This window comes from Vombatus ursinus, unplaced genomic scaffold (assembly GCF_900497805.2).
Source record: "Vombatus ursinus unplaced genomic scaffold, bare-nosed wombat genome assembly UNPS02014810.1, whole genome shotgun sequence".
In the NCBI taxonomy this organism is placed as follows: Eukaryota; Metazoa; Chordata; class Mammalia; order Diprotodontia; family Vombatidae; genus Vombatus; species Vombatus ursinus.
In genome coordinates this window covers 25,227,090-25,254,526 of record NW_020954588.1, presented here as the reverse complement: position 1 = coordinate 25,254,526, position 27,437 = coordinate 25,227,090, and the positions used below count along the sequence as shown (strand labels likewise).

At 39.6% G+C, this 27,437-nt stretch overlaps 1 protein-coding gene across 3 annotated transcripts in view; it reads left to right on the top strand.

The window, feature by feature from the left end:
* The window catches only part of NAALADL2 (N-acetylated alpha-linked acidic dipeptidase like 2), a 1,445,704-nt gene that overhangs the window by 420,480 nt on the left and 997,787 nt on the right, over positions 1–27,437 (top strand). The window contains exon 1 of one of the 3 annotated variants that reach the window (XM_027875744.1): positions 12,220–12,335. The exons of 1 other annotated variant lie outside the window; for it this stretch is intronic. In XM_027875744.1, the coding sequence (XP_027731545.1) occupies positions 12,293–12,335 (43 nt within the window). In that variant the 5' untranslated portion in view covers positions 12,220–12,292. Of the gene's footprint in view, positions 1–12,219; positions 12,336–27,437 lie in introns of those variants that run through there. One more of the 3 variants, XM_027875746.1, reaches the window with a different exon arrangement.

Sequence of the window (27,437 nt, the reverse complement as noted above, 5' to 3'; positions counted from 1 at the left end):
AATATGCTGTGTAAATTCTATTATCATCAACAGTATTATTATTATCATTGTCCTCATTATCGTTATGTTCGGCCATGAAAGCCCTTTATAACCTTGTTCCTTCACCCTTTCCCAGTATTTTCACGTTTTGCTCCCCTCATGCTATATGATCAGTGACTCTGGCCTCCTTGCTCTTCTTACACAAGGCTTCCGTCTCTCAATTCTAGGCATTTCTACCATCTGTTTCCCATGGTTGGAATGCTCTCCCTCCTTGGCTTTGACTCTTGGCATCCCTGGCTTCCTTTAAATAAATCTCAGCTAAAATCCCACCTTCTGTAAGTGGCCTTTCTCAGTTGCCCTTAATATTACTGTCTTCCCTTGCCTTCCTTCTGAATTTAACCCCCAATTTATCCTGTATACATCTTGTTTGTATGTAGGTGTTTGAATGTTGTCTCCCACTTTAGATGGTAAGCTCTTTGAGAACAGGGACTATTTTTTGTAACCTTTCTTTGTATTCCCAACACTTAACAAAATACCCGGCACATAGTAGGTGCTTAATTAATGCTTGTTGACTTGATTTAACTACCATATACCAAGCACTATGATAGATGTGGATACACGTACAAAGAATGAAACCATCTGAATCTGCAAGGAGCTAACATCCTCTTAGCATTAGCTCCGATTTCTACAAAAAAGCACATTAACCACTTTGGGAGAAACAAGACTAACCATGAATGGAAGTGCTTGAGTGCTAGACAGAGGAGTTTATATTTGACATGGAGACATGAACACTTTTGAGTAGGCAATTGACACGATGGATTTGGTGTGTAAAGGAGCATTAGTTGAACAGTGGCATCCTTGTGCTTTTTTTATACTTCATTGTCTTTAAAATTATTCCCTTGGTGAAAATCCTCCATGGATCAGATAACATGGGGCACCCATCATTCTAGAGAATCATTCTGGGTTTGGAACGTTTTGTTATTCTTGTTTGTAGATTTGGCCCTCCCATGCTATATTTAAAAATCCTTCCTGAGTCACTTTGTGTCTTTTTCCAATCCTTTTTCTCTCTTCTATTCCCCCTCCCCATTCCCACTATTTTGTAATTCTTGTCCCCCTAGGAAAGAGCCCTGCCATTCACTGTATCAGAATGGCCTATTTTAAGGAGAAGCTGTTTGGGTAGAGGGTTGACGGCTTGAATCCTCCATCCCCTTTTTGGTGACAATGCCGGCTGGCAGGCAGTCAGCAGGGAAGATAAAGAAGAGATTTTCCAAAGAAAACATTCACCCTGGAAAGTAGCAGCCCATTATGAAGGTGAACAAAGCAAGTTCTGCTAGAGTGATTTTCCACCAAAGTGTGTTACGCCACTTTGATTTCCTTTGCACAATTAAAGAAACCCACCCCCTCCCAACAAAAAGCCAAAAAATGATTGTTTTCCCTCCCATCTCTGCACTGAGGGCTCCCAGTGGGAGCCCTGAAGTTACTGGTGACAGGGTTGCCTTTCTGGGCCTTCATGAATCCAGGGCAGTGGCACTCAGTGTAATTTAATTTTAATAAGTGATCTTTGGGGTTATTGTATTCATTCTTGGCACACTTAGCTCTTATTAGCTCTTCAGGATATTCATGGAAAGGAAAACGATGTCTCAGAAAACAGTGAGAGATGGTCGCCATTTTCTCTGTTTTACTTCCTCACATACAGCTTCCAATGTGACTACCACAATGTGGATGGCCATTAGATATTAAGTATAATTTGTGTTGGAAGACAAATCTACACTGCTGTTACTATATGCATTCTTTTATTCATTTCTTTTACTTTTCTTAAGGTTTGAGGAAGGCAACTGAGGATAGAAAGCTCATTACCCATCAGCCCTATCACTCTAGGTTGTGATGGTGATAGTGATGATGGTGGTGGTAGTAAGCACTTTTATAACCCTTTAAGGTTTGCAAAGTAGGAAGGTTGTGTCAAACTTGTGTCACGCATTGGGGATATATGTTCAGGAAAGCAAGACATCCTCTGCCCTTAAGGAGCTTACATTCTAAAGGGAAAAGAAGGCATATAAGTGAGTGGTGAGGATGAAAAGGGGAAGAGAAGGGGATATGCACAGAGACATACCAGAAAGTGGTATGGAGGCCTGGTTCCGGGCAGAGGAGAAAACTCACTTATCTGAGGGCAGAGTCCAAGACTGGGGTGGTACAGAGATGAAATTGACGGCTGAAATTTAAGCAACATAGTAAGAAGGAAGATTATGGGTCCCGTGTTATGGGTCCATGTTATGGACTATGAGGTAGCTGGGTGATGTCACAATGCATAGAGCACTGGGTCTGGTGCCAGGAAGACCTGAATTCAAATTCTACCTCAAATACTTTGTATCTGTATGACCTTGGGCAAGTCACTTATCCTGTTTGCCTCAGTTTCCTCAACTGTAAAATGGGGAAAAAAATAGCACCTATGTCCTAGTTCTATTGTAAGGATTGTGAAGGAAATGGATAAAATGAGTTTGCTGGAGATTTGGGGGGAATATCTTCTCTCCCCCTTCCAGTTTTTAAAAGTAACCTTACTTGTTAAAGAAATGGAGCCTACAGGGTTAAATAAATTAAGACAGACTCTCAGTCTGTATTATACTCTGATTCTGTCTCAAAGGGAGGTTGCCACCATTTTAGACCTCAGGTATCTCCTAGACATTTTGGAGACTAGAGACCTCCTGCCACACCAAGATGGTCTGATATGATTTCCTATAGAGAAAATATCCCGACCAGAATAATTCTGATCTTCAGCAACTCAAGACCAGGTTAGCAAGTTAAAACTCAAAGGTTAAGACATTTCCCCTCTCCAAATCACTTGATGTCCTGTCCCCATTGGTCAACCTCGCAAATAAGGAAAATGGCTGAGGCAGTCTCATGGTAGACTGCCTTTCCTGCCTGCCCTAAGACTGTAAAACTTAATATTAAAATAAGTTTTAGGTATGTTATCATCCCCATTTTATAGATGGAGAAACTGCGTCTCAAAGAACAAGATATCCAGCAATTTTTCACCAACCTTTATTTAAAGACCTTCAGTAAGAGGAACCCACTAATTCCCAAGGCTGTTCATGCTACTGCAGGATTGGCAATGTCTTGTAGGCCTCTTTATTTATAATCATTAGGAATAAAGCCTAAATTCATCTCTTCAAAATTTCCCTCTTTTTGAGGTCAAACAGATCAAGTTTAGTCTTTCCTCTTTGACAGGGCCCTTCAAATACAAAGACAGTTATGATATCACCTCTGAGTCTTCTCTTTTGGGCTTCTAAAGGGCAGCTAGGTGACACAGGGCACAGAATTCTGGGCCTGGGGTCAGGAAGACCTGAATTCAAATTAAACTTCAGACTCTAGCCTTGTGATCTTGGGCAAGTCACTTAACCCCTGTTTGCTTCAGTTTCTTCATCTGTCAAATGTTGTGATGAAGGAAATTGCAAACCGCTCCACTATCTCTGCTAAAAGAACCCCAAAAAGGGTCACAAAGAGTCAGACATGACTGAAAATGCTTAAACAACAATGAATGGCTTGTATATTGTCAATATCCTTTGAAATGAGAAATTTTGGATCTCCATGACAGCATGCATTCATTAGACAAATTATCTCACCTTTCCTGAATTACCACCAGCTTCTGACTCATAGTGGGTAAAGCAGAAATTGCCAGCATGAAAATTAGCTTCAAACACTTTGTAACCTAAGTCAAAATTTCATTGTATTCACCGAAATGTGATTTGTCACTGCATTCTTGCATTGACAGCTGGGATTTAATGGATGTTACACAACTCTGTCTTCATCCAGAAGAGTGGGATTCCTAACCAGCATGTGAGACTGCTTGGTAGTATCACTCCTGCCTGATTTTTTCCTTGGCATCACAATCGGTCTGTTATTTTTAAATGAGTCACAGGAGAGCTTAATGATGTGAACTAACTTCCATTTTGTCAATATAATTGGGCAACACTGACTTTGTGTGGTTCGTGTGGATTGTAAATGTCTTGTAGGCCTCTTTATTTATAAAACAGCAGTAGGGAGAGAATTAAAATGGTGGTCCTTCCCTTACTGAAAATTATGACTTACCTAGTTGTTTCCTTATTTATTGAATGAATCTGACTATGTTGGGATACAGATGTATTTTCTACCCATCTTTATTAATATCATCAGACCTTTTGTGTACATTTGACAGAGAAAGATAGAGAAGGTAAAATGTAGTAGCTTCCTTAGCTAAATCTTGTGCAATGTCCCGAGCAGGTTTTAAAAATATATAAAATTATGTTAAAAGCCACATTTTCTTCATTTGGATGGACTAAACCAGAATTCATTCATTCATGCATTCATTCAATAAGCATTTAAGTTCCTACCATGTGCAAAACACTGTAGTGCTAAATGTGTATATGTGTATATACATACACACATACACGAATACATGTATGTATAGCGTTCTTGACTTTAAGCAGGTTAGGTAAGAATATAAGATTTTAATCATAATAAATTCTTCACTAAGGGTATATCAAAAGTGATATCTTAACACAATGCCTGGCACATAGTAGGTGCTTAATAAATGTTTATTGAATTTAATTTAATATTTTGCCATTGCCTCAATACTGATGGAACTTACAGACCATATCTGAAATGCATAAACATATGTACACAAAGCATTCATACATGGACACACATGCACATATTTAAATGCTCATATGAACATATGCAGGTATAGACCTAGATGTATAATATACCTGTCTATAATTACACATTATGCACATGCCCACATGCAAATGTACTTATGTATGCAGGCATACATATGCACAAGAATTCACATACAAAATAACAGATATACATAGATATGCATTATATACACATGTAGGGTCATACCACCTCTGTATCCTAGGCAACTCTGAGATTACAAATTTCAGACTTTTTTATCTTGTCTATCAGTAGAGGGAGTTTTCTCAAGAATTCCCTGTACCAATGAAATTGCAGGCCCACCCTCTGTCCCTATGTATATTGTACATATGTAGATGTACACGTGTATGCATATATTTTGATTAATTTATGAATGAGATTCGACTCCGTCTTTTCTACATCAAAGAGGAAGAGATCTATTAACTCCCTAAAGGTTAGAAAAATGATATAAATAATATAAACATATAATAATATGAAATACCATGTAATATAAACATTCGATGATAAAATGTGATGTCTTTTTTTTTTAACTTGACCTATTTCTTTCTTGCCCTATCCTTTGTCTCTAGCATTCTCATACGTTTCTTCCCTTCTTACCCTCTTTAGTCCATACAAACTGGTCTTCCAAATGTGTCTCTTACATGACATCCCATCTCCCGCCATTGTACAAAGCTGTTTTCTATGTCTGGAATGCTCTTCCTCCTTATTGCCGCCTTTTCAAATCCTTAGCTTCCTTTAAGTCACCGCTGAAACACCGTCTTCGGGCAGAGGCCTTCTGGATCATCCCAGCTATTAATATCTCTCTGCCAAAAATTACCTTATGTGTGTTTTGTTGTGCATAAACTCATAAATGTACATGGCTCTCCGTAGAATGTAGACTTCTTAAAAGTAGCAATTGTTTTATTTTGTCTTTGTCTTCCCAGCTCCTAGCCGTGCGACTGCCATACAGTAGGTTTCCTTTTAGGCATAGTAGGTTTGCTTATGGATTGACTGATTTCTACATCTTAAATCTTTGCAATTTTTTTTTTAAATTTGGAAAACTGTATAGGTCAAAAAAGAGGAAGAAAAAAAATTATTCTCTTCTTTTAAAAAAAGGCAAGGGGAAGGACTGTTTCACTATAGCAAAAGTCATATAATTCAGCTCAATTCAACAAACAAGGGCCTACTACATGTAAGGCATTCACAACAACTTCTTGTTTATTTCCCTTTAAGAAAGGCTAAGGCCTCTAAGCTTTTATCTTCTTACCTTGTGCCATTCCCTCCCCCTCCCCAACCCCACCCCCACCCCCATATTTTGTTATTAAGAGGTAGACTGGACGTACAATGAGAATTTCATCCCTTACCCCAAGGATTCCCAGAATTACCAGCCCTGCCCAATCCCAGGGACTGAGTAAATCCTTTCATTTGCATTGGCAGCTGAGTATGGGAATTGGCCCCAGGGATCCAAATCCCTCCCTCCCTTTCTTACTGTTTGGAACAGGCAGCCAAATTGTATCCAGCCAAATGTTGTTGACCCTTGGTCTAAATAATGGATTGGAGGATTAAGGGCCTGGGAGTTCTTCTAATCCTTTTGCCCTCCGACTGATTCCTAGTGACTTTGATCAGTCCACTTGGTCTCTGGGTACTCCAGTTTTCACTAAGAAAATCTATATTATGCTGTGTGAGGAATGGATATCAGAGTTGCCTCTAAAAAAGGGGGTTTGCATGTACTCTCCAACACTCCACTGGATGCAGGTCACAGGCCAACTGGTCTGCCCATGCTTTGGGACCTTTATCGATACCTTGACATAAATTTGCTTTATGTTACCTATGCTGGATCCTTTCCCACAACTCTTATTAAATTTTTATTGAGAAAGCCATACAAATCTCCCCTAACAGAAAATCAACCAATCAAGAATCACTTACTAGACTTGCTATGTGTTTAATACTTTAATGTATATGCAAAAACTTGTTCTATTTTCTTCACAAATATTTGCATTTCCTATAGAAACCCCTAATTCTGGGACAGCTAAATCCTGCCCCTCTCTCTACATTCTTGTTCCTTTTCGCACCCCTAAAAAATAATGATTTTGTTGTTGCTGTTTAGAGTAGGAAATTAGGTAATTTCAATAGAGTAATAACAATAACAACTGTTCTTATTACTATTAATAATAATAATTGCTTGCATTCATATAGTACCTTAAGTTTTACAAAGCACTTTGCAAACATCCCACTTGATCCTCACAACAACCCTAGGAGGTAGATGCTGCTATTATTCATTTTGTACAGTTGAGGAAACTGAAGGTGCATGTGACTAACTGACTTGCCCAGCTGAATGACCTAGAAGGGTCCGGACAAGGCTCAGTACTGTTTTCACTCTGCCACCTAGCTGATTTCCCAGTGAGAAAATTCCCTCTGCCAATGAGGTTTGGCATTTGCCTGGAACTTAGCTTTAGAGTTGCCTGAGACACCAAAAGAGGAATCACTTGACCAAGGTCACAGAGGCAGCATGTGTCAATAGTCTTGATCCCTAGTATTCTTTAGTCCTCATCTGCAAGGCAGGGTCCCTAAGGTCCCTACAGGCCTGGGTCATGCTGCCTCTCAGTAACAAAAGATGGGATTTAGATAGAGCCTTGTGGTTTGCAAAGACCTTAATGTGCATTATCCCTGTTCTATAGACAAGGAAACTGAGGCTCAGAAGTGTCAAGTCATTGGCTTAGGGTCATGTAGTTAGCAGATGTCAGAGCTAGTATTTGGATCCAGGCCATTCTGACTCCAAGTCCAACAATTTGTATTATTGTGTTACATTCTCTTTTCAATAATAATTAGTATTAATATAATGATGACAAAAACTAACTGACATTTTTGTCAGGCTTTAAGGTGTGTAAAGGACTTGGTGTCATTTAACTCAAAAAGCATGATTTAATCAAACAAAAACCCCCTTTCCACAATGTATCACTCTACTTATGGTGCCTTGTTGCTAAAACTAAGAGATAGTGAACCATGGAAATTTTCACATTCTCCTTTTTCTACTCCTTTTCTTCTGGGCTTACTGGACTCTCTAGGAGCTAAATACAGGGAAATAGTGGTAGGGGGTAAAATTAGGTAAATGTATGTATTGATCTCTGCAGCACTAAAGTTTAGTTTAACTTAACTAAAGTTAAGGCTTAAAGTTAAGTTTAAAAAGAGACCTAGTAAATCTTTTCCTTCCTTTTTTTTCCCCTTTACAATTATTGCTCATATTCTGTGGATGAATTGCAGTTATCAGTCCTCAATCACATATCTTCAACCTCTCCCTATCAGTTGTTTCCTTCCTTACCACCTTCAAACATCCCAATGTGTACCCGACCATAAAAAATCAAATCAAATCACTACCCTCTCCTACCCCCTCAGATCATCATCTTATAACTCTCTTTCCTCCTCAGTCCTTTGCAATCTGGTTTCTAGCCTCTCATCACGTAACTGAAACTACTCTCTCTAAAAGTACTAGTGATCGCTTAATTGTCAGATAAGATGATCTTTTCACAGTCCTAATCATTCTGGAACCCATTTATTTGCTCCATCTGACAGTGACCACCTTCTCCTTCAGGACCCTATCTCCTCTCTGGATTCTCATGACACTGCTCTCTCCTAATTAATCTCCTGCCTCTCTGAATCCTCTTGCTCAGTCATCTTTGCTGGCTCAGCATCCCCATCCTAACCCCTGGCTGTAGGCATTCACCAGAGTTCTGTCCTGTCCTCCTCACTTCTCTTCCTGCACACTGTTGAGCAGCTCTCATGGGTTTACTGATCACCTCCACACAGAGGATGTTGCTCAGACGGCTATATCAGCTCCACTATGGCCCCTTGCTTCATTCCTGCATCACCAGTTGCCTGATGGACATTACAAAGTAGATGTCCTAGAGATATCTTAAACTTAACATGGCTAAAAATAAACTCATTCTCTTTCCCCTTAAACGTCCCCTCTTCTAAAGTCCCCTGTTTCTAATAAAGGTACCACCATCCTTCAAGTGTCTCAAGTTCTTAATCCTACCATTATCCTGGACTCCTCCCTCATATACCTCATATACCCCACCAGTAGTCATTTCTACCTTTATAACAACTCTTGAATCTGACCCTGTCTCTCTAATCACAAAACTATCACTTTAATACAGTTCTTCCTCACCTCTTCCCTAGATTATTGCCACACACTTCTAATTTGTCATCATCCAATTCTATCCTGCACATCCTGCTGCCAAAGCAAGGACCTAATCATGTGACTGCTCTATTCAGCCAGCACCATTGGCTTACTATTGTCACTAGTATAAAATACGGACTCTTCTGTTTAGCTTTTAATGCCAGACTGCACCTGGCCTCAACCTACCTTTTCACCTTCGGTGGAGATTACCTGCTCTCTCTTGTATGCAGTAATCCAGCCAAACTGGCCTCTTCTTTGCTCCTTACACATAATACTCTTCTCCATGCTTCTGCAAAGTCATCCTATGTGCAAAGAAGTCACTCCATGCTTACTGCTGTCCCCTAGCATCTGTAAAGATGCAGCTCAGGTACCATCTTCTGCATGGAGCCCTTCCTAATCTCTCAGCTGCTTGGGCCCCCCCTCCCAAACTATGGAGCATCAAATTACTTTGTGTACAGGCTGTCCCAAATGTCTCACTGCTGTTTTAAACTTTAGTAGCTTAAAACTGCATGGAGACATTTGGGAAATCCTGTGTATTTGTGTTTCATTATATATTATATATTCATGCTACACATGCATATACATACACAGTTCACACATATATATGTATATATCCACATATGTTTGTATATATACATATGTGTAAACATATCACAAAGTATATAGACATGCATACACATACAGATATACACGCATATATCTGTATGTATATAATACATACACATGTAGGTATATAATGTACTCCATCCTCACTTTCACTTTTTAGAATTTTTATTTTTAGCCTCTTTCAAGGTTCAGCACACGTGCCGCTTTCTACAGGAGTACTTTTCTAATTTCCTTAGTTGTTGGTTTTCCTCAAATTACCTTGTATTCACTGATCTGTTTACATTCTTTATTCCTGAGTAGAATATAAACTTATTGAAAGCTTGGCCCACTTTTCATTTTATCTTAATATTCCTAGCACCTAGATTGGTGCTTTGTACATGGTAGGTGCTTGTTAAATTGACTTGAATTTTCTTCAAACCTCTTAGATTTGTCTTCTCTAACTTAAAGCAAGTACATGGACATACCCATTGTATTTTTTTTTTGTATGCGTGGAATCCTTTTTTTTCTTTAATCATGGTTGGTTACTTACTATATATGTATTATATATATTACACATATACGTATATATGTATTATATATATTACATATATATGTATACATGTATTATATATATATTACATATATATGTATATATGTATATAAATATAATATATATTATATATATTACATATATATGTATATGTGTATTATATATGAATAGAAGTACATGAATATGTATTTACTTTGTGTGTGTTTTTCCTCTCCTCACCTAGAGGGCAAACTCCTGGGAGGAAAAGGATCCTTGGGTTGTCTTCCTTTGGAAAACATCCATATCATACTCGGTTCTTGGTGGTCCCAGAGTGCTCAGAATCAACCTAGGGGACTGTTTTGAGGTACCTGGGGGCAGTTCAGCAAGTCTGCCTTGGAATTCACCCTGATGACTGAAGATAGAAGCCTGGGCCCCATCCCCTTCCCCTTGTAGGCAGGTCAGGAAATAATGGTTACCGAGTGTTCTATGGGTGTAAACATCTCAGTTCCTGGATAGTCTTGTTAAAACGTATAGTACCGTGTATTCATTAGAGGCTGCAGAAGTCTCAGAGGAAGAATGCAATCTGGATTTTCCATCTCAAAACCTGAGTGCTGGGAGACATCTCTGTCTGAGGTCACTTCCCTGTCCCCTCCTCATTTTACATGGAAGGACCCTGAGGCCCGGAGGAACAATGCCTGGGGTGCAGAACAGCATTTATGGGGCAGCTTCTGGAAGAGCCTTTATTTAACTTTATGAGTGAGAGTGTTAGGAGCACTCTTGAGTCTACATTGGTAGATCTTACCACCCTTTACACACCTGATAGATAATTAGCTGGAAGCTTAATAAACTATGATGCAATGTTCAGTTTTTAGCTAGAGAATCCCAGATTTTGTCTTGTGATTGGTTTAAAAAAAAAGTAGCCATCATTTTTGCTTGTTTTGGTATGGTCTGTGTGAGCCAGATCAAATGTTGGGGAATTCTGAGTCAGAGGAGAGAGGTTATTACTGTGCCCTTGATTTTATTGTCCTAGACCAGACTTCTGTTAAGGCCTAGGTCTGGCAAGGTCACTCCCCTTCCCTAAAACTTTCACTGGTTCCCTATTTCTTCTAAAATCAGTTACAAACTCCAGTACTGACATTTATACAATCTGATTCTTTCCTACCTTTACAGCTTTTATTTGCATCACTCTTCCTTATTCATTCTCGTGTTCCAGACAATCTGGCCTCCTGTCTCTGCCCTAAAGTCTATGCTCATCTCTCACTTCTGTTTGTCAGCACAAATGGTTTCCTAAAGCCCTTCTCCTCTCCATCTCTCAGAATATGATCCTTCTTCAAAGCTCAAATCTGGAATCTCTATAAAAATCTTCCCTTCAACCTTTTACAACTCAAAAATTCGTATCTGCTAAAAAAGAAACAAACAAACAAAAACTTCTTCTGTGAAGCCTTTCCTCACCCAACCATCTGCTAATGCCTTCCTTCTCAACATTGCCTTATTTTCTAGCTATCTGTCTGCACGTTTGCAAAAGGCCGTGAGCCAGTCTGTAAAGAGTACTGGCCCCGGAGTTGAAGGATCTGGATTCAGATCCTTCTTCTAATGCTTTCTCGGTCTTTGACCTTGGGGAAATCACTTAACATCCATGTTCCTCAGTTTCCTTATCTATAAAATGAGGGGGTTAGACTAGGTGGCATCTGAGGTACCCTCCAGGTCTACACCCATAATCCTCTTACCAAGTGCAGTAGAATATAAGGTCATTAAAGGCAAAGTCATTTTTTTTCCATTTTATCATTGTTTCCTCTCTGTCAACCACGGTGCTTTGAGCATAAAAGATGCTTTATAAATGTTTGATGAATGAATGAACAACAAAGACCATCATATTGCCTCCCGTCTTTCTCCATTCAACAAACAAATATTTGAAAACTGGTCTTGCCATACTACTGTGTTTATAGTGTTGTTTTGTTTTGTTTTTCCTCTGAGAGAAGCAAATGAAGGATGTTTTTTAAACCCTCCTGTTATCCACCACCAAGTACCTATCTGGAGCAAAGTGCAAATAATTTTCTCCCTGCGATGAAAGTCAGGAATCAAAAGTGAATATTAAAACCGAAACAAAGCCTCGTTGTCTGGGGCTCCCACGTTAATAGAAGTGCATTGGATCAAAGCATGTGAGCTCACTCACTTCATCCAGAAACAGGTCAGGCCAGCCCAGGTAATTCAGGAAGCAGCCCCGTAATTATTCACAGCAGAGAGCAGGTAGTGTCCAATTACACTACTCCAGTTGAAAGTCAGAAGGTCAAAGCTTACACCATAACCGAAGCAGCTGGAAACAGTCCGGGGGGCCCCGTTAAAAGAGAAATAGTAAAATGGGAGAGAATGAAGCCAGTTTACCTAATACCTCTGTCCAAGGTAAGTGTGTGCCTGCGAGCTCTGAAATATTGGCGTGCAGAAACTTCAGCCGGCTACATTACAACATGTGGGCAGACCTTACTGGGGAGGTGGGGGAAGTGGGTATGTCTCCAGCAGCAACACATAGCACCTGTCATGTGTCCCAGCCCAGCCAACACTCAGGAATGCCGTGTGCGCTGAGAAGAGAAGCAATCTTTAGTCCTAATGCCCAGTGTAATTATAGAGAACCTGGGCATTCCCCTGAAAACTATGTGAGCGTCTGTTACCTCCAATATCCACATGGGGATATTGCTACCTTTGACAAAATCTTGAAAATATATCACAAAGCTACCTTAAAGTGTATTTGTGATCTGCAAACAAGTTTGTGCTTAGCCTTTTTGGAAGTTACCGGATGCTCAGTAATGTGTCCTTATCAGGGACAATCACCCAAAGGAAGGGGAAGCAGGTGCTTAGGGGATAGCTTCCCAGAAGGAGTCTGGGTTTTTTTGTAACGAATAAAATAAATTTGCCTCAGATAGCTTTGATTCTTCACTGATATCAGCTTGGCTTGGTTGGACTGTCAGAACTTGCTAATCGGGGTAGAAATAGCTAATTGGAGTGGAACAATGGAAAAATTTTTTGAGGAAGTCGCGGCAGGCAGTGTAGGGGAAAGTGAGCACGCTGTTCACACGGTCTGGCTTCTTGGGGAAGGAGGATTCCCAGCTGTTCCTTTTACTTGCTTTATGTATTATTGATTCAGCTGCAGACCATTTGAGCGCTTCTGACCATGCATTGTCTTGTTCAAATTCTGTCATGGTGTTGATTCTGTTCTTTGTGAAGGCATCACAGAAGTCAGAGAACCCACCTAGTTTGGTGTCAGATGCTTGATGTGTGTGTGTGTGTGTGTGTGTGTGTGTGTGTGTGTGTGTGTGTGAGAGAAGCATTTTTGAGAATTCCTAATTAACATTTCAATCCTTTACTTGCACAATAGGGACCCCACAAAACACAATGTGCTATTTTTTTTCTCCTGTTAATATTTTTTATGTGTTTTGCCTGTGTATCTTCCTTAATCATTATTAAAAAAAAATTATAGCATTCAAAGAGTTTTATTGAGGAAATCAGAGGGGGGCATACAAATGACTTTGGGGTCACTGTTTTCTGAAAAGAAGGGCAGAATAGAAAATGCAAGGATCTGTGTTTTCAAGATCGTTTGGATTGCATGCATAGATATTTACTACTTACCTTCCCTGCTTAAGCCACTGCACAGAGATAAAAGGGATGTTTGACTAGGAAAAGTCCTCAGCCATCTATGTAATACAATTGAAAGATTAGAAGCTGGAGAGCCAGAAGATCTGGGATCAAATTCCACCACTAACATTACCTATGTGACAAGTCACTTAAAATTCCTGGGCTTCAGTTTCCTCTTTTGTAATATAAGAGGGTTGGGCTACACGTCCTCCAGTATCTCTTCCAGCTCTAACTATGTGGTGCCATATATCAATGCACAAAGAAGGAGAGGGAACGAAAGAAGAAAAGGCACCTACTGTGTTTCAGGCACTATACAGTTGCCCTGAATAATAAAACACAGTTGAGCACGTGTGTATATACATATATGTGTATACATGTGTACGTGTATATATGCATGTGCAGAAGCATGTCTTTGTTAGTGCTGGGAGGGTTTTTCTCACGTTTCGAATCCCAGGAAGATTTGTGGACTTTCTGTCTTCTGGGAGCTCACCTCTGTGCCATGTTCAAGGTTATGCCTAGGGAACCCTGTGCTGATAGAAGCTCGATTCCTGATTCTTTTCCTGCCTTGTTTTGTTTGTTCTGTCACTATTAGCTTCCCAGAAACCAGGGTCAGCATTTCCAGCAAATATGCCCAAATAAAGCCACAAAACCAAAGACAAATTCAGGAGGAAAAAAGGCCTCCTCGCCTGACCTAATGAACAGCCGTCAGTTTGAAAGAGACTCTGCTAGGCTTCATAAATCTTTTCCCAGCAATCAGAGGAAGCCGAGATGGGATCAGTGCCTGATATATATATATATAAAATTTGTATAAATATTTATATATAAATATATATTTATATATGTGTATGTATGTATATGTGTGTGTGTGTGTGTATATATATATATATATGTATATATATATATATTTGCACCCTTAACTTTAAAAGAAAAAAAGCTCATTTAATTTTCAACGTGGAATGCATTATGCACTGTTCTATTGCTGATCTTATCAGAGTTGAAAAGCATAGGACGCTTAGTAATTCCAAGCTATCATCAGAGCGATGGTGTAGAAACCCTGGTGTTCTCTTTGCTCTTATGGTGAGATTACTGGGTGAGGTTTGCTAAACAGGTAGAAACCAATGGGGAAGCAGACAGACCTGTAGACTGTTGGTTTCAAAGAGACTTTCAGTCATATGAAAAGAACCTTTTAGGGACTGATCCTTGGAGAAGCAATTAGCATTTATTAAAGTACCTATTATGTTCTCAGTGCATGTATATGAATGTCAGAGAACAGGACTGTTGGCCTCCTAATGAAGCTCAGTGCTTCTTGAATGAACGTATTCATTTATTCGGGGTTAGGCACAATGCTAGGTGCTTAAGGAGAGAAAGCTAAAAATAGCCCCTGCCTGACAGGGTTTGACCTTTTATTTGGGGCAAGGGGAAAAGATATCCAGTTGAGATTTCAGGCTCAATAAATACTTGTTACCTTTCTCCAGAAGCACTCCCCTCTCCTAACATCCATGTTTCTTTTGATGGGACCATTATCATTCTAGTCACCCAGGACTGAACACTTGGGGGTTACCCTTGATTCCCTCATCCCTCACATCCAGTCAGTTGTCAAGTAAATCCTATTCACACAAGCCTTTATCCTGGTTCAATGCCCCACTCATATCCAATTCATGTGCAAGTCAAGGCTTCACCCTTGTGCTGCTAGTACTGTTACTTCTACTACTGCTGCTGCTACTACTACCACTGTTACTACTACTACTACTACTACTACTACTACTACTACCACCTCTTGCTTCAGTCATTGTCATAACCTCCTGAGTGTTCTGCCTGCTTCCAATCTCTCCTCTCTCCAATCTATACTCCACTCATCTGCCAAAATGATTTTTCTAAATCAAAGGTCTAAATCAAATGTCATTTCTTTGCCCAAGAAGCTTTACTGTCACACCCACTCACCTTCCCCTCCATCGCCTTTAGAATAAAATGGAAACTGCTCTATTGGACATTTTAAAATAGCCTTTTACAATCTGGCTCCTGTCCACCTTCTCAGTATTATTGGACATTACTCTCTTTCATATACCAAGTCCTAGCTAAATCAATCTAGTTGTTGTTGCTTGTACATTCCACTTTCCATCTTGTGCCTTCATGCAGGCTACCTCTATTCTTGGAATAGGTTCCCTCTTCATCGCATCACCTTAATTCCTCTCTTTCTTCAAAGCTCAGGACAAGTAGCATGGGCTACAGAAGACCTATCTTAATTCTCCTAGTTACTAGTCTTCTTTCTCCCAACATTACTTTGCATGTGTTTGTTTACATACACATAAATACATATGTATATATTTCATATATAATTGTGTGAATATGTAATCTCTCCCCTGCCTCATGCCCAGAATTTAAACTTCTTGAGGGCAAGGACTGATTTATCTTTGTATTTTGAGAAACTATCAAAGCACTGGCCACATTTTGTCTGAGGAGAAGGGCATCTTCTTTCATGGGCATAAGGAACTTATGGTGAGAAAACTCATTGTACCAATACAGATGGATTAGTAACTGCTCTGTAACTAGTAGTCCTAGCCAGTTGCCTACAGCAGTGAGTGGTTAAGCAAGGAGCACATGGTCTCCTAATTAGCATGGGTCAGAGGTAAGGCTTGAACTCCAGTCTTGCTGACTCTTAATGTTTATTCCTACCCGCTCTACTCTAGCTGCTTTTTATCTGACGTATATATGGTGAATAATAAATGATCAGTGAATGAATGCATGGGAAAAAAATACTTTCAGATGAGGCAATGAAATAGAAAATGATTTTGGCAAGTAGGAGGAAGCCGATTGCAAAGGATTGGTTGGCAAATAACATCCTCTGGTCATCTTTCTTGAGGAGAGGCCCAGACCAAAGGCACTAAAATTACTCAAGAGGGTGCCTAGCTATCGGAATAGGTCATGTAAATGATAGAAACAACCCAAAAAAGGAAGTGAGATGTGTTTTTCAGTAAATAGCTTAATAGAAGTTATTAAAAGGTTCTGCAGCACTTTCCAATTATGCTAATTACGAGCAGCCTGCTACCTGCTAGTTGTTCTTTCTAATAGATTGCTTCATCTCTCAAAAATGCCAATTTGGGGACAGACAATGCATCAAATCATGGCCATCTTGGAGCATGTTGTGTCTGAGTGGGCATATTCGAGGAATATCACAGGCACCCCGTTGTGTGCTTTGAATGATAATAGAGAGGACCCTCTACAGCCACATGCCTGGCAGATTGCCTCCATTCACCAATTGGACCGCTGACAATAGAGGGCTGAAAAGGACATTCATTGTATTTCTTTTCCCTGTAGATTTCAGCCTATCTCTTACACCTGGGGAGCTGATCAAGTGTGCACCCATCACAGGTCTCCATATGCTCTTGCCAGTTGAGGTTTCAGATAGGACCCTGAATCCAGATGAGGGTGAAGGACTTACAAGGTTGTCCCGAGGCTAAATGAGTACAGACTTTAATTATCTTTGCAGATGTGCAAACTCTTTATTGATTTTAAATTACATTCCTTTAACTGGTGGTGAAAAGTTAACAGAAACATTTTTAGCTTAGAGGTATAAAAATAGTCTGTCTGAGTCTAGAAAGATAAATAAAAATAAACTTCCAAGGAAAACAAAACCTTAGAATTTCTGCAAGTTATGTATACAGGCATCAAAATGGGATCAAAATATGATACTCATGTTCTTTTTATAGTTTCTTTTAAAATTCATACAAAATATAGAGAGATCAATAGATAGATAGCTAGATACTTTGCTAGATGTCTGATCTTACCAATGTGAATAGTTCTCACAGTGTTACAAGCCTTCTTGACCCATGTAACTCTGGCTTGTGCCCTGAGTAGTTAAGTGACTTACTCAGGGTCTCATAATTAGCATGCATCAGAGACAAGCCTTGAACTCATGTCTTGCTAACTTTTAACACTGATTCTCTACCCACTATACCACAGATGCTTTTTACCCGACATATTGTTGATGTTTAATAAATGGTTGATGAATGAATGTATGAATGGCCCAGACATTCTGGGGGAATTGCACTAGATTTCTCAACATTGCATAAATACCAATGGAACCCGTGGACTGTCTCTCAAAGCTATTGAATTCAGGTCTGGCGTTTCAGCACATTCCTGCAAACCTGTCCCTTCCGTAGTCCTGGACACTATGTCTCTCAAAGCTTCCTAAGACCGTATTAGCTTTCTTGGTTGTAATATTGTCCACTGGCATGATACTGAACTTGAGTTCATTAAAACCCCAAGATAGTTTTCAGAAGAATGTCGTTCTAGTCACGCTTTCTCTTTATTTTACTTGTGAAGTCCTTTGAAAAGAATCTTCACAGCATAAATAAAAACTAACAACTTATTCTGTAACTGAGAGGCAATTTGCATCATATATATTTTGTATATTTATAATTACTACTAATTATCATTAGCATTTATATAATAAGATTGTAAGGTTTAAAAAGTGTGATTTCATTTGATTTCCATGTTGTTCTGCTCCACCTCCTCCTCCAAGCCCAAGGACATATTTGTTGTCCTTGTGTGAACAATAGTCCCTAGCACCTGGCACAGAGTAGGTGCCCAATCAAAGATCTGATGAAAAGAATAAGAAGAGGTATACTTTAACAGGTGACCCTTGCAACATGCTTCACATTCAGCCTCACATTTGATCTTCACAACAACCCTGGGAAGGAGGAGCTATTAATATCACTATTTTGCAGATAAGGAAGCTGAGACTGAGAGGGGTTGGGGGGCTTGTGGAGAGAAACGTGGCTCTTCAGTGTCAGAGGCAGGCTTTGAACCCAGGCCTTCCTGACCTTAAGTCAAGCATTCTTGCCACAGTCATCTTAAAGGAAAAATAGCCAAAACTACGAAAGACCTCAGGGGTCATCTTGCCCTTTTTTCTATTATAGATAGATCCTTTCAGCAGTCTGGTGAAGCCACTGGACCCTTTTTCAGACTAATCTTTGTTGTTTCCATTGATAAAGAAAGGAAATGCTAAATTCCAGTTGGAGGTTAGTAAAAATAAAGATTTATTTTTTTCCCATCCGATTTTAGGAACCCTCTGAAATCTATCAGTGTGAACCCCCAAAACTTGTGACCTAGCTAAACTTCACTCCTTTAACCAGTGAAACAGCTGATATACAGGCAGGTTAAAGAACTTTTCTATGGTCGCACACCTCCTCCAGTCCAGAGCCAGAGTAAGAAGTCAACTCTCCCATTTTCCAGTCCAGAACTTTTTCTATTAGGCATGTTACTCACAGATACATTTTTAGGTGAGCAGGTGGCCCCTTCAGTTTTGGAAGAATTGCTTTTTTCCCTACTTCAAAGGAAAGCAATGCCTCATAAATACCTCCAAGTTTGAAACCTCCTTTCTTTGGTCTGTTCCTGGAGACAGAGTCACCTGACCTCCACTCTCCAGCCTGGCTGCTTTGGAACAGGGATCTTTCCCCAACCAGCCTTGGCTTCTTTCCTGCCTACAGTAAAATCAGCAGGTCTCTTAAACTGCACATTTACATTTGCTCCCAAACCATCTCCTAGAAGGGTCAGAGGCCATGGCCTGTGGATGTTTCTCAGGATAGAGCCATCAGTGTTAAATTATACTTGTCCTATTTGGCTAGTAAAAGAAGGGGAAAATGAAAACAGGAAGGTGCCAAAGTGTCTGTTGCTAAGACACAGCCCTAGGGCAGCAGTACTGTAGACACCAACGTGTCAGACCGGTTGGACATCCACGATGCCTCTCTGTGGTGGGAAAGGTATCTCAGTATTCATCATCATAAAGCATGCCTGTGAGTGCTTTGAAATTGTTCTAAGATTCTTAAGAGGAGGAACCAGTTTCTGATTCCTCCTCCTTCCCATCTCACAATAACACCTGGGAACTTTCACAAGCCTTTAAGTGAGAGGACAGCCAAGGGGCTCTCATTGAAACTGTCAGTGTCTAAATTAGGAGAAGCATATATACTGGTACTTAGCTATTGGTTAGAGAAGCCGAGGGCTTGGGGCTGAATGATGATGGAGGCATGGAGCCACTGAATTCTAGGTAAGGGCTATGCCAGAGAACTCACATTCCAAGGGCTCTTGGGCTTGAGCATAGATGAGGAGAAATGACTTGAGCATGGATGAAGAGAAATAGCTTCAGATAATACCAGTCTGATGGTCCAGACCAGAAACTTGAAGATAACCTGGGGGCTTCACCTATGGAACATGGGGAGATGTTACATTTAAGTAGGACATAAACCCGTTGAGGGCAGGAGCTGTTAGATCTTGTTTTTCTGTCCCTAGTGATGAGCAAAGAACTTTGAACATTGCAAGGGCTTAGTAAATGTTTGTTGAAATGAATCTAAATGAGTGAAGTCATGGCCCAGCAGAAAGGGTGTTAAATTTGAAGCCAGTGGACCAGGACTGGATCTTGGCTTTCACCAAGAGCCTCAGTTTCCTCATTCAAAAACTAGATGGCCTGTATATGTTGTCTCCACAGATAAAATGCAAGAACGTGACTTTTCAGCCATAATTCATATTGCATGGAATATCCTTAAGGGATTAATTATGTCTTTTGTAGCTCCAGTGCTTAGAACAGTGGCTGGCCCTTAGTAGGGTGCTTAATAAATGCTCTTTGCCTGACTGACTGGGATAACTGCGCATGTGACTCAATAGAATGTCAATGCCTCTCTCTCCAATCTTGTGACATTTTACTTAGAACAGATTCCTTCCAATTGAGGACTGTTTCATTTTTGTTTGTGTATTTGTAGTGCCTGGCACAGTTCCTGGTACCTAGGAGGGGTTTATTAATGCTTGTTCATTAATTGATAGATCCTATGAAGGCTTGAGTCCAGTGGGTAAAAGAGAGAATGATAGAGCACCTGAATTGGAGGGAAGAATATCAGGCTAACTTAGCTGTGAAGACCCCTATTCATGCAAAGAAAGACGTCGAGCAGAATCCTGGTCTTTATGAGAAGTTGTACTTTCTCCAACCCCCACCCAAAAAAGTCTCATGCTTGAATGGAACAGAGCATACTGCTGTCTCAAGTGGGGGTGGGGGTGGGATGGGGCGTGCATAGCAATCTAATATTTTGACGTATCAATTCGAGAGCTTGTTTCTGTACTCCAAAAATGGTTAGTGTCTGACTACTCTGTTTGGGTTGAGTCATATTTCTTAGGTAGAAGTACTGTTGTTTTAGAGGGAAAATTTTAAAACTTTAATTAAGGTAGTCATAAAACTTTTCCATAGAAAAGGTGTTGCCTAACTGCAAGGTGACATAATTATTAAAGGGCTATTATTAATTTACCATTATGAATTTTTTCATATACATAGGAAAAATGAATCCATCATTGAATCAGCTCCTTATGCCTTTCTTAGAGGCATGAGACATAGGCGTAGCAATAATGCTAGGGTTATATTTGTATAATGACTCTGTAATTGTTATATTGTGTGCTTTTTTTCTTCTTTGGGTTCTGGAAATAGTTTAAACAAATCCAATAATAAAATGGGCTAGTAGCAATACAACTGCCTTCCCCCCACCATTCCCCATCCCTGTCTTTGAGGGCTCTTAACCAGACATGTCCTCGACTCCTCATCTGAACATCTTATACTTGGCATCTAAGATGAAGAAGAATCAGGCTCCTTGACACAATTGGACAGAAGCTCTGATGAGGGTGAAAAATACATAAAAGGGCATTGAGCTGCATTTTATCCCTTGAGCTCCTAATCTCTCTCCAAGAAAAGTATGTGTAAATAGTTTGCCTTGACAATCCCTACCTTGTTGCCAGAGATAAATTTATTTAACCATCTTCCACAGTTGAATACTTTTGAGGACGGATTCGTAAATGCCCTTGGTTCATTTGGATTTAAAATCCATCCACCTGTCTTTCTTAAGCCCCAGATCAGTGGAACACAGGTTGTTCAGTGAGAACTAAAAAACAAAATGTGGTATTACTTAGAGAGTAGGGCATAAGAGCCCATATAAAAGAGACTTGGAGATAAGAAATGTTTGGAGAAAAGCTAACTGACTTTAAAGATATTAGAATCAATGACATGCATGTGTGAGATCAGAAGTGCCTCAGAGTTATGCAGACCCTTCCCCTGTACACACCCTGGGAAGGAATCTCATGTAACCTCTGGAGGTTGCTTCTAACCCTGTGGTTCAAACATAATTTCTTCAGTTCTTGTCCAGTTCTGTGTGAGGTTCCTTTTAAAACACTAAATGGCAGGCAGGCCAAAAAGAAGTGTCCTGGTGGCAGGTTTTGAAATTTATTTCATGTGAACCCTTTCAGTTCCTTTAATACTATAGTTAAAGAGTCCCTCTGACACAAAGATGATTGATTGTTGGCCAAAGTAACCAATGGACTGTGTAAAGTGAATGAGGAATAGGGACTGGATATGCAATTTTACTGGTGTAGGGGACTCTTGGGTGAGGAAACTCTCTCTACCGATGGAGGTTAGCCTTTTTTTTTTTTTTTTTCCAATTTATTGTCTTAGAGTTGCCCTGGGCCATGGACAGGTTAAGTCAGTCACTGAGACACACACAGCCAGTATGTATCAGGAGGAGGACTTGAATCTAGGTCTTCCTGGATTCCAGCCTGGCTCCTTGGCTGCCTACATAGACGTGCTGCCTCCTGTACTTTTCAAACTTTAATGTGTTAAATACATGTGTGATGTTGCTGCTGTTGCAGTTATCATTAATATTACTGACTAGCACATGTTTGTTCAGCTCATGCTATTTGCAAAGCATGACACTGGGTGCTAGGGTTGCAAAGGCAAAAACTGAAGAGTCCCTGCCCTCAAGAGGCTTACTGTCAACTGAGGAAATGCAATATATACTCAAAGAAACATCATAGAATTCCCTGGGGAAGAAGAGAGTGCTAAATACTCTGAGGAAGGTGAAAGACTCCACAGAGTCTTTCAAGTTTAGCCTTGAAGGAAGACAAGGATTTGGAGAGGTGGGGATGAGTAAGGAAGGCATTCTGCTCATGAGAGATGGCTACCAAAAATGAAAAAAGGTGGAAAATTGAGTAGTTTGATGGAATGGCTAAGATTGAAAGGGAGAGTCCATGAAGGGGAGTTGTAGGATAACAATTAATTGGTCAATCAACAAGCATTTAGTAAGTATTAACTGTGCCCCAGGGCCTGTACTGAGCCCTGGGGTATGGAGAAAATGAGTCTGCCAAGGCAGGTGAGAGCCAAATTGTAGAAAGCTTTAAATACAAGACTGAAAAATGATTTTTTTTTTTCTTTTGGTAGTGTGAATTACCTCTGTAGGTTTTGTTTGTTGATTTGTTGGTTTTTAAGCAAGAGAGAGACCTGGTCAGACTTGTATCTTAGGGAAGATTGTTTTGACAGCTTCTTGAAGGGGAAACTAGAGAGGATTGTCAATTAAAAGGCTATGACAGTAGTCCGGAGAGACAATGAAGGCCTGAACTTCATGGGTAGCTTGGGAATGAAGAAAAAGGAATGGACAAGATTGGTGTCATAGAGGTAGAATCACCAGGGCCTGATAACACATCAGATTGTAGTTGTGGTTTGTCCTTGGTTCTCGAAGAGGACTGTGACATCAGGAAGATAATGCCATGACTTGCAAGTAAATTGGATTTAAGTGAGGGAGGGCTGTGCAAAATCACCAGCGTCACTCAGAGCCATTTGGGTCCAGTGGCTAGATATAGATCAGGACAACTAGAGATGGCTCACTTCTTAAACAGTCCGAAACCTATCACATATATCATTTTGGATGACTGAGAGTATGGAAGAGCCCTCAATAGCAAAAGGGAAATTGAATAATATGAGGGGCTATTGTGCAAAAGAGGAATTACACTGGTTCTGCATGGTACCAGAGCGTGACAGAAGGAGGGAGAGGCATATTTTGATGTATTGTGAGGGAAGAGTGCTTAAGACCCAGAGCAATCTGAAAGTAGAATGGACTTCCTTGGTAGGGAATTGGGCTCACATCTTCTGGATGGGAAATTATCATGCAGGTGCAGGTTGCCTAGAATGGCCTGTGAGATCCCTTGTAAGTCAGAAATTCTATGATTCAGTGTAAAGATATTTATTGCATAAAGTTTCATGGTGACAGAGAAGGTTTTGTTTGTCTAAGACCACTATTTGAGGCTTGACTATAAAAAACTTAAAAAAAAAAACTGTAGAAGTTAAGCTACGTCCAAGCAGACTTTTTTTTGGCTTTTGGCTTTGTATTCCCAATGTCTAACACAGTTCCTGACACAGAGTAGGTGTTTAATCAGCTCCTGTTAATAAAATTAATTATTTTGCATGGTTAACTAGTAAACGTTTAGGATTTTTTTTTTTGTATTTTTGTATCTATCAAAGAAGTCTTTATTGATCATTATTTTTGCTCTGGACTGTCTTATACACTGGTAGAAATTAAAGAGATATAAGACAGACAATTAACTGGGAGTTGCCCTTCTTTGTACGCATAGAAGACTAATGCATATGAAACAATTATTCTATTATTACTCTTATGATTATTATTATTGAACTTAGACCATTGTAATTTATTTTGTTATTCTTTATTTTATCAACATCATTATTACGAATAAACGTTTGAGTAATTAAATGCTCCATTTTGTAGTGCAAGCCTTAAGTGCTGGGAATGTTAGAGAAGGTGAATCGATATTGTTAAGACTGGACAAGTTAAGAACAGCACCATGGTGGACATTTGATTTAAGCTGGGCTTTGAAAAATGGAAAAGATTGGAATCAGAATGGAAGTAGAACTTCTATAATGGCTTCAGTGGGCAAGGGGACACATTGAGGAAACAGAGCCGGAGGAGCATTTCATGGAATGATAGGAAATAAAAAATTGGGATGATGATGTTTGAGTGGTGAGAGTTTCCATATTAGTAATTGTCTCTAAAAATAAGATGGCAGGTTTTGACCAGTCTTTCTCTCTCTCTCTCTCTCTCTCTCTCCCTCTCTCTCTCTCTCTCTCTCTCTCTCTCTTTCTCTCTCTCTCTCTCTCTCCCCTCTCTCTCCCTCTTTCTCTGTGTGTATATATATATATATATATATATATATATATATATATATATTATATATATCCTTATGGCTCTCATTTTCTTCTGTTTCCCCCCCACATGTTATTGATTTTTTTTAACATGGTGTATATTTTATTAATTTCATTTTACTTTCTTCTCTCTTCAGTTCTTTCCATTTTCCATATTTCTTTGTCATTTTTTATAGTTGTGATTTCTGTTATTGATGCACTATGCTTTTTTCAGCTCTTCCCCACTCTTCTTTGGCTGTATAGGTTATTTCCAGTGTGTGTGTGTGTGTGTGTGTGTGCGCGCACGTGTGTGCATGTGCATTTTGTTCCTATAAGAGATAAATGTGTGGTGGGTATTTTTCTACAGATAATTTTTCTTCCCTTTAATAGCATCCTTTGGGAATAATGCTAGTAGTGAGATCACTGAGTCAAAGGGTTTGGATAGTTCTGTAGCTCTTAATGTGTATTTTCATAATGCCTTTCAAGAAGAATGCACCAATTAGTTGGATAGCTATACAGGGAAAAGTACTTCTGTTGCATTATAAATGAATCATACTTCACAAACAGAGGCCTAGAACTAGTGTATTTATTTTTGAACTCTGTATTGATTCTTATCAGTCTTTCAGTTACCAAATCTCATAGCTTCTATAGTTTCCATCTACCCTGCCTGTATGAAAGCTCTCTCTCCTTATGTCTGCCTCTTAAATCCCTAACTTTCCTGAAGACTCAGTTCAGATCCTCTTTTCTATGGGTATCCTTTCTCAGCCCTCCAGCTGTTATGACTTTCACCTCTAGGGTCACCTTCCATTTCATCTATATTTTGTTTGTGTATATTTATATGCATGTTGTCTCCTACATTAGAATGGATGCTCTGTGATATATTCCCAGTGCTTAACATAGTTCTTACCGCGTGGTATGCACTTGTTATAGATCGGTTGATTGATTGTCATTTGGCAGACTTGTTTCACACTCTTCCCCAGCAATTATTCTCTCTTGCACCCAAAATGATCTACTTACTGTTCCCGACACTTAGCTTTCTATCACCTGCCTCAGTAACTGTGTATAGACTCTTGTTTCCTGTGACTGGAGTACCACCCTTCCTGGTCTTTGCCTCTTTGAACCCCTATCTTTCTCCAGAACTAAGCTTAAGTACTAACTCCTACAAATATAAGTGTTTCCTGATGGTACACTGAAAGCTTACACTCTTCTTCTCCCTGAAATTATTATATGCATAGCTAATGAAGGACCCAGCACATGGTACCTGCTTGATGTTGTTTGTTGACTGATTAATGAGCGTTTAGACAGTGTATCCTTACCCTACCCCCCCCAGGAGAAATAAGCTCTTGGAAGACTCTTGTCATTTGTCTGAGTATTCCCAATACTTACACAGTCCTTGGCAACTAGTCAACACTTAGCAAAGACTTTTTGGATTGGACTGGTTTGGATTGATAGGATATATATTGAGAAAACAAAAAAAAAATTGAGGAATTCAGAAGAAATAAAAAGAAACTGCTTAAGAAGGAAAATAGACACATGTTTTCCATCTCAAGATTCCTGGTATCTGAAATATGAACTTTTGAGTAATGGGTGGCTGACAAGTTTATTGTATACGACATAACTAAATATGTTTCTCTATTGATTCCTATCAGATTTTGAAAGGATGGCTTAGATTTACTCTGAGTAAGAGAGAAATTGATTGAGTTCCTTTGGTCACTTTTGAGGGTCAGCCATGATTACAAGGTGCATATCATGGTGTTAGTAGTATTTATTCAACATTATGCATCTCCTACAGAATCCTCTGAGATCAGTAAAGATGATTCTGCCTTCTCAGCTTTTTTTTCCTTCTTAGTTGAGTAGGAATTTAAAAACAAAACTGTAGGACTAATAGCTGAAATGTGGTCATTGGAGAGACTGATTTTTGGCTCAATTTTGTTTCCAAGTTGACTCTTTTATTCTGATATAATATTAGTCTCTAGGCTGTGAAATTCAAAGGGTCACTTTTTTATATTTTTGCCTGTGACCTTTTCCCCATTTGTGTGTATTCTTTTTCTTTCCGTGTTCTAGATTTCTTTTAGCATTTTTCTTTTCCTTCTTGTACATTAAAAAACTGGCCAGTGGTTGTGCTGAAAGTCAATGAGATGGGTTATTAAATTACCATAATATATTTATGAAAATCACCTCACACACAGAGATGGGGGTTATTGCCTAAATCCATGAGGTTTTCCTTTACAGTTCTTCAATGGTCATTTCCTGCAATTTATTCACATCAACTGTGTTCCTTTCCATCATCATTTGGTTCATTTGCAACCAAACCTCTTTTGAAATTGTGGTTTTCCATGTCTTGCAGTCATGGATGGATAGAAGAAGGGAAGGGATGGAGGAAAGAAGAAGGAGAGGAAGGAAGAGAGGAAGGAAAGAAGGAAATGAGGTAGGGAAGCAGGAAGGGACAGAGGAAAGGAGGGAAGAAGGAAGGAAGGGAGAGAGGAAGGAGGTAGGAAATAAGGAAGCAACTCTTAAGTGCGTCCCTCATATGTGTCAGCACTAAGATATGCACTGTACAATTGGTATCTCCTTTCACCCTCACAACAACCCTGGGTGGCAGGTACTATTATTATTCATGTTTAATAGTTGAGGACACTGAGGCAGACAGATATTGAGTTACTTGCCCAGGGTCACACAGCCAGTAATGTCTGAGCTCCTATTTGAACTCAGTTCTTGCCAATTTCAGTTCAGCATGTTCTATCCACTGTTCCCCCAGATGCCTCAGGAGAGCATCACTAGCAGAAATGTAAATGAAGAATATAATGGTAATGTGATAGAGCTCAAGATCTGTGAAGGACTAGAGGGAAGTATGTAGCTGGTCAAGTAGGGATAAGTGG